General features: G+C 42.3%; 1 protein-coding gene across 2 annotated transcripts in view; it reads left to right on the top strand.

The window, feature by feature from the left end:
- The first annotated feature begins 3,281 nt into the window (after positions 1-3,281).
- Positions 3,282-10,616, top strand: part of LOC129370015 (neprilysin-like) — a 54,794-nt gene continuing 47,459 nt past the window's right edge. The window contains exon 1 of one of the 2 annotated variants that reach the window (XM_055045760.1): positions 3,282-4,436. In XM_055045760.1, the coding sequence (XP_054901735.1) occupies positions 4,394-4,436 (43 nt within the window). In that variant the 5' untranslated portion in view covers positions 3,282-4,393. Of the gene's footprint in view, positions 4,437-7,338; positions 8,138-10,616 lie in introns of those variants that run through there. The other variant, XM_055045761.1, reaches the window with a different exon arrangement.

Below are 10,616 nucleotides of genomic sequence, written 5' to 3'. Positions count from 1 at the left end.
AAGCAGACGTTGTATTCTTCTTGGCGTAGATCGTCCAATGTCGTAGCAGTGGTGAGAATTAAATGACCCCACGCAGCGTTGTGGTGTGTTTATTTGTGTTTTTTTTTTTTTTTTTTTTTTTGGGCCCTTGCCACAGAACTCTAGCTGCCCTCCAGTCTTATCACTTCACCAAACTGTGAAAACTCAAAGCAGGCTCAGCAATCAATCTGTGAAGAAGTCTTTGCTTCACTAAACTTTCCTCTTATTCTTGCTTCTTGTTTTTTTTTACTTAAATGAAAGGAGCCCTCAAAGGGATGGGGGATATTTTTCTTTTGCGTTCTCTGGCAATAATGAACTGATCAGTTCATGAGGCTTAATTGAATACTGTGAGCCTTTCGCCATACTTTTTTAATACAGGGGTATGTAAATTTTATTTTTTTTGCAAATGTTAATGTCTCCTTATGAAATATGTGAAGTTTTATATCTTTGTCTTTAGTTAACGCACCACAAACCTGTGATATAAACACAAACTTTCAATAAGTAGGAAAGAAATAAAAATGCATCCAAACTATTTAGGACTATTTCCGAGTTGTTATCGCGGGTACCAAGTCATCTGATGGTTTTGATTGTGTCTCTATTGTGCTGGTCTAAATGGTTTAAAGGGCCGTTCTCCTATTCAGTTCCATTTCAACCTTAACCGACACAAATATGCAGCGAATAAATTGATTTTCAATAAGCTTTTTGCACCGAAGAGTTAATAATGACAAACACGTTTTCACTGCGGCTCTGTAGGAGCCATATGAATGAAATAAGTAATTATTGACATGACAGCAGCACAGGGCTTTGACACCTGGTTGGTGGGCGTGTCTATGTTTCTGTCATCAAGTATGGATGAGAAGGTTTCTGGCCTGCTGGCTTTGTGTGCATGAGGAAGCGGTGATCGGTTCTTGCAAAGTTTGGAGCATGATAATCAAAATGGAACCAATTGATAATTGTGACGGAACAAAGAAGTGGTTTGGAGTTGACTGATGCACGGACAGATGAGATGCGGCCCTCGACCACCACTAGTTTGACATGTTTCATAATAATAAAACTCTGCAAAATCGATTTATTCACCACATGTTTTGTGTCTGTGTAAGACTGAGATGGAACTGCACATGGAAAAGGCCATTTAAACCATCCAGACCAGCACAATAGAGACACAATTTAAACTGTCAGATGATTTTATTACTGATAATAACTCCAAAAAAGAGTTTAAATAGTTTAGATGTATTTTTCCTTCTTTCCTTCCTTCTTTCCTTCTTAGGGAGAGTTTTTGTTTATATAATGGGTTTGTGGTGCCTTTCTATAATAAAGAAAAATATATAAAACTACAGATATTCCACAGGGAGATGTTAATATACATGAAAAAATCTTACATAACTGGTAGTTTCTTCTGTGGATTGTGGGAAGCATTTATGTTTTGTGTCAGAGGAACGCAACAAAACTCTTGTCAGAGAAAACATGACTTGGACCGTGTCTGGTGTAGAAACGGCCCAAGTCGATCCAAAATGCAGTCAATAGCCAAGGGAGTTTCACAAGCATGTCGACGAACACGGCCTCGATCCACACGTCCAGTCTGCAGCTTCTCCAATTAAACAAACTCTCCTTCAGCTTCTCATTCCACTTTAAGATTGTGGTTTAAAAAAATTGACTTTGGCACACTTGTGTAACCAGCAGGTCATCAAGGTCGTGCAATGAGAGCCTGATGGATTCATGACTGAAGCCTGAAGGAGAGAAAGCTTTAGTCACTAGAAACCCTTTCCTTGAAAATGACATCAGTTTTTCCTCACTTTTTGTTACTTTTTACACTTTGAATGACTTACTTTAATGCGAAACACTTTGCGAAATAAACCTTAATTTACTTAGGGATATAATAATTTATGTTCTGCCTCTGTTTCATGACTTACAGTGAGACTGGGCTAAATTGCACATAACAAAGAGAGATCATAAATCATCTTCTACCGCGTCTACATCCCTCTTGCGGCTGATGTTCTCTGATTGTTTTTTTTATAAGAACTAAACAACATTATAAAAACTGTTCACTGCTTCCAACACATTCACCTATATAAGCAATCTAAGCTCAATATGCATTCACGACAGACGATCATTCACTGATCACACCGTCTCATCCAAACGCTATCGCTCCAGCGGAAATTGGGTCGTTTATTCTCCACAGCGGCATACCTAGCTTTCTTCTTACTTTGATGCCGACTCTTGCTGTTAAACCAGAAAAAACAAAAAAACCTCAAACCTCCTTATGTGTTTGCAGAGTTCTCTGTTTGCACAAACGCTTAAAGGTTGCACAATTCAACCTTTAAGTTCCTGTTAGGTGTAAAGAAATAAAATATAATGGTGGAGTGAATTAAAATGTTCTTTCTAGAGCAATTTTTTTTGTTGCACTTTCTAAATGTATGTAAAACAAGCCAGAAGGCAACTGATGGCTTCAAACAGCTCTGATCGTTGAGAGTCAGATCCTACTGCAGGGTAATCGTATGCACACGGATGTTGCATGTGGACTTTGTGAGCTGGATCTGCGTTAAATATTTACATAAATATTTAGCATAAATTCTGTCATTTCCTTTAGAGTTTGAGGCACATTCACATAGTTAAAACACACATGCTGGCATGTAATCAAACAGAAATTCTTTGCTCATTTATTGCTAAAAATGCTTAGACAAATTGCTTCTTTTTTTATATCAAAGAAAGGCCTGGTTTTAAACAATCAAAGCAGCTGAGGTGTACTCGCTTTGCAACATCCGGATGTCTGCAGCTGCCATCGTTTATTATCCATTGTTTCAAATATAAGGACGCAGTGACAACTGTACTCTAGGGCTGTTGCACAATACAACCTTTAATAAGCCCACAATGCAGTCCTTATCGAAAGCTGTCAAGTGCTGGCAGTGTATGGCAGCCTGTGCAAGAGGTATCGACTGTGTTTAGTGAGAAACACTTAACTGGGCTGACTGACATTGAAACACAACTCTCTTTAACACATCAAAGGCCTTATGATGCCACCACTTACTTAAGCATCCGTCCGTCCGTCCGTCCGTCCGTCCGTCCGTCCGTCCGTCCGTCCATCCGTCCACCCAAAAACCTAAACATTCCTCTATTATTCTTTATAGGATTACATAAGATCTCATGGGGTTTACAGGTTAGAAGGGACATAGAACACATCTTCTGCTTTTCTTACTCATCACTCAAGAAAAAGATGCCAAGTTTATTTGTTTATTTTTTACTTTTTTGCAATTTCCAGTCAATAGTGTCTGGACTTCCCTCTGTGTTGGAAATATGGCCAACTCTTGATTCTGGCCTACAAAAAATCCCCCCAAAACCAAAATCGACAGCCAATTTTTAGATTCCTTTTTGTAACTTTGGACTTTTTAATCACCTCCAGTTAAGTGTTTAAATTGAAGCCGCAGCTCGCAGATCAAACCTGAACTCAGTTATTCTGAACAGAAGTTGTTTGAGATTTAAAAAGCATATGTTCTTATCATTTCATTATTCATCGACATCAAGAGAACCTAAATGTGATGCAAGCATACCGGCTGAACACGAGCCGACACTGTTTCAGCTTTTCGGGCAAATTTGCGCAAGAGAAACAAACAAAAATAATAATCATTCAAATCACTTCAGAGTCTTACTTTTCTTTTAAAGACAGTTAACACATCTCTCCTCCTTTCTCATTCTTGTCGAACCACTTTTGTGCATTTGCACATCAGAGACAATGCACAGAGGCTCGCCCAGGGCAAGGACTGCCAGTCTGCATGGCACCGTGTTGCCTAACATCTACTAAGAGCTCCGCGTGAAAGTAGCTGAGAGTGGCGCACGTCTTTTCATCCCACTGCCGAATTGAACCTGCGCCCCGAAACCACCAAGGCGCAACTCTTCGCCTTGATGGGTCGCTCTTTGACGTCGCGCCAACAGTCGTCCGCAGAGGGAACTTGGGAACCTTTCCACCTCTTTGTCTAAGCCGTCTGTCACGGGCTTTGTGAATATGGGACCCCTCTTCCTCTCCACCCGCGCGCGTGTGGCTCTCGCACTTGAGCGGTTGCGCCGCGCCACGCTGCTGATGGATCGTTCTCCTTCAGCGATCCTCTCTGGGTAGATAGATGCGCGGTGCGGCTTTGGTACTTGTGGAAAGGGGATCCGTGCGCGGGAGCGTGTTCGCGTCCGTCTGAATATGCACTTCTAGAACAAAGAGCTGAAGGTAGAAGAAGGAGAAGGAGAAGAAGAAGAAGAGGAGGGAGGCGGGAACGGGCTCGTGTCTGGCTCAAATCGGGGCTTCTAAGCGGAGGGCTCATCAGTGGCGGACTGTTCAGCATTTTTTTGCTCTCCCTTTGAGGATTTGATGGATATCTGATCAGTGGATGTGATGCCCATATATATCATCGACCGAAAATTTCCTGACATATCTGGTGAGTCGCCACACGCAGCCCGAGCCGGACTCGCGACGCGGTGCCATCTGCGTTGATCGGCGTGCTCATACGCGCGCGCGCGTGCGTGCGTGCGTACGCATAAATGCGATTTTTATGAAATTATTTCTGGGCGTGAGTGCTGCAGCCGGATGGGTGACACGGGGCAGCGTGCACCAGTTGATCATGACCCCCTCCTCCCCCCTTCCGCCCCCCCTCTGAGTTCACAACGTGCAACAGGAGATGAGACGCCGGCACGCATTTGGTGCGCGCGCGCGCTGCATGTGCTGGATATTTTTATCACTGGAGTTTTGACAGTTTAGTAAATTGGCTCCAGTTGGAAAGCGGTGGTCCAGCTGGGCGTCCTCTCCGATTACTTTATCTGCACCAGTAGGCGCAATATCCCTTTAAAAGTTATTTTTACTCGCAATCAGGAAAGCAATTTAGGAGGTGTACTTCTTATCTAGATCACATCACCTCTGGGCACCATGTCTCTTGTCTCAGAAGTGATTTTTTTTTTTTTTTTTGGGAGCCAAAGGCCCTGAGCTGAGAACTCCTTTCTTTTCTTTTCTTTTCTTTTTTTAATGTTATACCTTCATGCAAAGTAGGCCACGTTTCTACTGATACTCATTTAGATGCCCCATGTGTTCAGGGAGTCGCATGCAGTTTGCAGAAAAAGTGACTTCGCCCTGCTGATTTGCAGACACGTTTGGTGTGATGTCTCGCTGAATGATGGGTTTAATTTCAACGTAGTTTGTGAGGTCGACGGCTGTTAATGTTTTCCATAGATCACGTCAGAGAGCGTGGAGAACAAGAGTTTTAAGTCTTTTGCCTTTTTGGAAGCTTTCACCCAACACCAAACCTCATTTGAAAGAACTACGGTTAAAAAAAAAAAAGGTGCAGACTTTCCCTGGAAACTGCAAGTTCTGAGTTTAAAGTTGTAGATGCTCCTTTCTCTCTGTCTATTGGAGTAAAACTCATTAAAGACATCATTGATATGCACATATATGATGGTAAAACCCAAAGCCGGAATTAGAACAAACTCAGAATCCAGAGAAACTCCTACTAGTTTATACATCACAGACTAATTATTCTTAAACATAATCAGTCTGTGATTTATTTTTGTGTTTTTTGTGTTTTTGTCTTTTGCTCTTTTCTTTGGTTTGTGGTGTTGTATTTCCTTCTAATTCACGTGAAGCACTTTGAATGGCCGTGTTGCTGAAAATGTGCTGTATAAATGCCTTAAAAGTTTCCACAACAGAAGCTTTACTTTGAGTGGGACAGTTTCTGATCCCTAAAGAAGCATCAAGTATTAACAAGATACAATAACTTGACAATAAGCGGTTTTTATGTTTAGTTTTGATACGCCTTTCAACTGGCAAGGCTACAGGTTGGTGGGCTTACTTTTCAAAAACTTTGCATTTATAATAAAAATCCAGTCTTAATACACATGTGGAAGCATATAGGTCAGTTCAGCTTACTGATATATATGTACAGTACAAATATCATGTCAAGGCGCTTCACAAAAAACTCAATACAATCATCTACTGGTCCAAAGTCAGTTGCATACATCCCTACTGGGATTTAACTGGGATATTGAATCCCAGTTAAATCCTACTCAACAACAATGCTCTCAAGTTCAGATTATTATTCCAATGGATACAAGACTTTCCATTGAAGGAAATCGGATGTCACGGCGGATTGAAATAACTGACCTGAGATGGGAAAATAATTATAGGCAACTGCTAGGCGATGAAGAGGTCAGTTCCAAGGTGACCCAGCAATTTTCATGAGCCCAGCGCCAGACGGGAGGCTCACCACAGACTCCAGCATGGCTTCATGGACTCATTCAGTCTTCATTTCTCATTTGGTCCCAGAGAAATACGGATTTGACAGACAGACGCTGTCTACCATGTAGCTACGTCGATACCAGAATGACTGCGAGAAGGTGCTGGTTGTAATCCCACTTTGCTACATCCTACGTCTGCAATCTTTATAAAAAATAAATAAATAAATGGAAATTGTTTTTTCCTTAGGTCATTTCATTCTGACCATGCACCAATTCATACCGGCCTCAGAGACATTTTGTACCCATCTTTATGAGTGTTGATTTGAAGTAATCTTCTATATTGTGTGCTTGGCCTACTCTAGGGAAATTTGGTCAGAAGACTTCAGTAGAAATGTTCCAATGGGCTAGAGGTCACCTATAGAGTTAATTTCATCAAGGAGTCACGATCCATCGCACAAAACTCAACTGGTCCAAAAAAAAAACAACCAAAAGATAAACTGACATGCTGTGATTTAAGTACCTCAGTACAAGATGGTAGATTAACAGTGGTACACAATGGAAGAAATGAACGGAATCATAATTTCTTCCCTCCTTCAGAAAATCCTGAAGGAGAATGTCTGAACATTGGTTTAAAGCATTTGAATTATGCAGCAGAATAATGATCTGAAAATCACTTGCAAGTCCGCCACCTTAAAGGAAATAAAGGGTTTGAATTGTAGTCAAAATCTGGACTTGGATCCATTTAAAATGCTGCAGCCGAAACCGTCCAGTGTGGCTGAATTCTGCCTAAGAAACCTTTAAGACTACAATACTTTTTTTTTACGCCTTTGCACACAGAGCGAAGAAGTCGTAAAGCTACATTTCATCCAATGACAAGTGACAAGGAGGTCACCAAGCGAAATTTTAAAAACTGCCTGTGGTATTGCTTTGCAATGTGTAGTGCGAGTTTCACTGACTTTAAAAGCCAAGTCTGCCCCGTGTGTAACCCAACCACTTCTCCCTTTTGATAAACCCCATTGACATGCAGTTGTTTGTCAGAGCTGGAGGGAATAAAGATCACGCATGGACTCCAGTGCTGACATGCACACAGTTTTATTAAAGCTGTGGGTTCACTGTCACAGAAATCTGGGATTTTTTTTTTTGCCTGCCCTCTCCTGCAGACATAGAGGAGCTGTCAGGAAGTCAACTCGTGTCCTCCCTCTGTCTTATCACTTTTTTTCCTTCTTTGTTTCTTCCTGTCTTTCTTTCTTAATCTCAGCAATATCTCCTACTTCATTTCCTCACCTACTGATTGTAAAGTTGCATTCGGTCGTCGTGCTCCTGTGCTAAATCTCGTGACCTGCGGTGATGTCATCACACTGCCTTCGGGGCCAGGAGACAGTGTGCGGTTGGATAATGACCATAATCAGGGAAGTTTACTTTACGTCAGCGTATTGTTTTGTCATGCAGAGGAATGACGGGCAATTTGACACTCAGCAGGAAAATATTTTCCAGTAATAAATGTACGCGTGCGCCTCAAATGATGGGCCTGTTCCTTCGGAGGGAGCAAAGAGACTTTGGTCATGCGATGTTCTCATCCTGGGCTGCTCACACTGAGACCCACCCATCTGCGCAGACACCTCATGGCACTGGCTTGTAAAAAGTGTGCCGGAGCATGGCTGTGGATGCGTGTCTGTGTGCACAAGTCCATGCGGCGCTGTTAAGGGATTAAGGATTAATTGCCTTCAGACCTTCACAGATAGACTTAAGTGCTTGTTACATGAACTTTGTTAAGTTCTCTCCTGGCCCCTGAGAGGAAAACAACACTTGACTGTAAGGAGCAGTGGACAAGTCTGGCTTTTTGTCTGCTGCTGCTCATTTTTTTCCACTTTATCTCTCTCTGCCGTTTCTTGATCTGGAGTGCAGAGCCGTGAGGGTAAGAACTTGAGTTGTTCTCACCTCTTGCTCTTTTTTCCTCTTTTTGTCCTTTTTATGACTGCAGCTCGTCCTTCATCTCTGCTTTCCACTTCTTGTTTTCAGTTTTGTCAGGCGGGCTTTGAAAAAGTGTCCACTTTTGTACTGTTATACATGTTCTTCTATATTTGTTTCTCAATAGGAAAGCAGTTGATTGATCAAATCAAATATCGATAACAGACTTGGATATTTAAATGACATTGGCAAAAACAAAAAACTAACCAGATTTAGCATTCAAGTTGCATAGTTATAGATTTTTTTTTAAAATCCTATCTAAATCTCAGTAATCTCCCATTTAGTTTGTCAGCTGCTGAACTAATGGGCTGACATTGACTTTGTTATAATAACAAAAGCCCATTCTCCCTTCACCTCATCATGATTCCTCAAGAGCCTCCAGGTTTCATGTTTTATTGGTTGGAAGAGCCTTTTTTTTGTGGAGCCAGACGCTCCATTTTCAGTATGGAGGGTCTGAAACCTGTAGTCTGTCAGGTTCTTTATGGTAAATTCAATATCTCAAGCTGAAACAAAATCATTTCTTAAAAGAAAAAATAAAATAAAAAAATGTTATGGATAGGTTTAAAATGCATTGTTTTGGAATAGTTTGCAGCATTTCCATTGGAAAATAAGAGAAACAACCAAACAAAAACATGAAAATAAGTTCAGCATTGGATTAGATGGTCACTGTTGACAGCTCTTTGAAAACACTCACCAGAATTTCATTTTTATTCAGGCACTGACCGGTATTACATTTTTCTGGTAGACCATTGAATGCAATAGAACAATCTCACTACATCGCAGTTTCCTCTTGCTGACTGAGACGTACATGTATATGTATATATATATATATATATATATATATATATATATATATATATATATATATACTGGATAGCTCATAGCTGACTGGATAGCTCAATATAGCTGACTGGATAGCTCAATACATAAGGCATCAGTATATCACCCGAGAGGGCAGGGTTCGAATCCAGTCTGGGTCCTTAGGCAAGACCCTTCAAGCTACTGCCTACCTCATACCATGAGAGATACTAAGTTGCATAACATGCCGGCTCAGACGTCGCCCGGCCAAACAAGGTCTGCGTCAGGTGTTGGGGAACCAGAGCACCTTGATGACAAATGGGCTACTGGAACAAGACGGAAATGGGCGAGAGATGAAAATGTGGATCTGTTGGAATGCTACTACTCAAGTAACCCTAGTGAGAGAGGTTACATGCAAAGACTGGGGAAGGAATGGTTACTTCGACATCCCCAGTCAACACTAAGCGCTAAACAACTAGTAGCTCAGTGTTCCAACATCCGCAAAACGGCAACTGCTATCACAACTTGAGATTGACGAGATACAACACAAATGCTACGGCAAAAGGAGGAACCCGGATGTCAGGACTGTGGGGACTTAACTACAAGTCCCCACCCAGTGAGGGGATACACGGCCCCAATGAGCGAAACAGAGCTGAACGAGACAGCTGCTGACCTGAGAGAGAATCATGACCCGAATGACAACCAGGCCTCCCCGGCGCCAATTACAACGGCTGAGTGAAGTACCATCAGAAAGTCTCATTGAGAATGTGAATGCAGCATTGAGAACGATCCCTACCAACACCATAACAGAAACCAATGAGCTGATCTACAACTCAGCATCAGTGATCCTTGAGATACTTGGCTATAAGAGCAACCATGAGACCCAATACCCACCATGGAAAAGACGGTTAGAGGCTAAAATCAAGGTAACAAGGAGGGAAGTGAGCCAACTGTCAGAGCTCCACAAGGGTACAATGAAAAGACCAGTACCCAGAAAGTACAGCCAGATGCCCATACCTGAAGCACTCGAGACTGCCAAACAGAGGCTCCAAGCCTTGGCCAGCCGCCTAAAGAGATACACAAGGGAGAATGAATCCAGAAGGATTAACCGGCTCTTCTCCACTCAACCAGCTAAGGTGTACTCTCAATGGCAGGGTAATAACAACAGAGCAGACCCACCAAGGCTGGAGACTGAACAATACTGGAAAGGCATATGGGAAAGGGAGGCGTCCCACAACAGCAATGCACAGTGGCTGATCTCTCTACGAGAGGACCACAGCAACCTCCCTGAGCAAGCCCCGGTAACCATCACTGTGACAGATGTTCAAGAAAGAGTCTCAGGTATGAAAAACTGGACAGCACCAGGCCTGACATGATCCATGCCTACTGGCTAAAGAAACTCACTGCTCTCCATGAGCGACTGGCAGCCCAAATGAACCAGCTGCTACAAAGTGGGACTCACCCTGAATGGTTAACTGAAGGGCGGACAATCCTAATCCAGAAGGATCCATCAAAGGGTCCAGTCCCACCCAACTACCGACCAATAACCTGCCTCTCCACAACCTGGAAGCTCATGTCAGGCATCATAGCGGCCAAGATAAGCAAACACATGGATAAACACATGAGCA

Source organism: Poeciliopsis prolifica, unplaced genomic scaffold (genome assembly GCF_027474105.1).
Source record: "Poeciliopsis prolifica strain line A6 unplaced genomic scaffold, Auburn_PproV2 SCAFFOLD022, whole genome shotgun sequence".
NCBI lineage: Eukaryota > Metazoa > Chordata > Actinopteri > Cyprinodontiformes > Poeciliidae > Poeciliopsis > Poeciliopsis prolifica.
The sequence above is the reverse complement of the archived record's forward strand: the minus strand, read 5'-3'. Positions and strand labels throughout refer to the sequence as shown.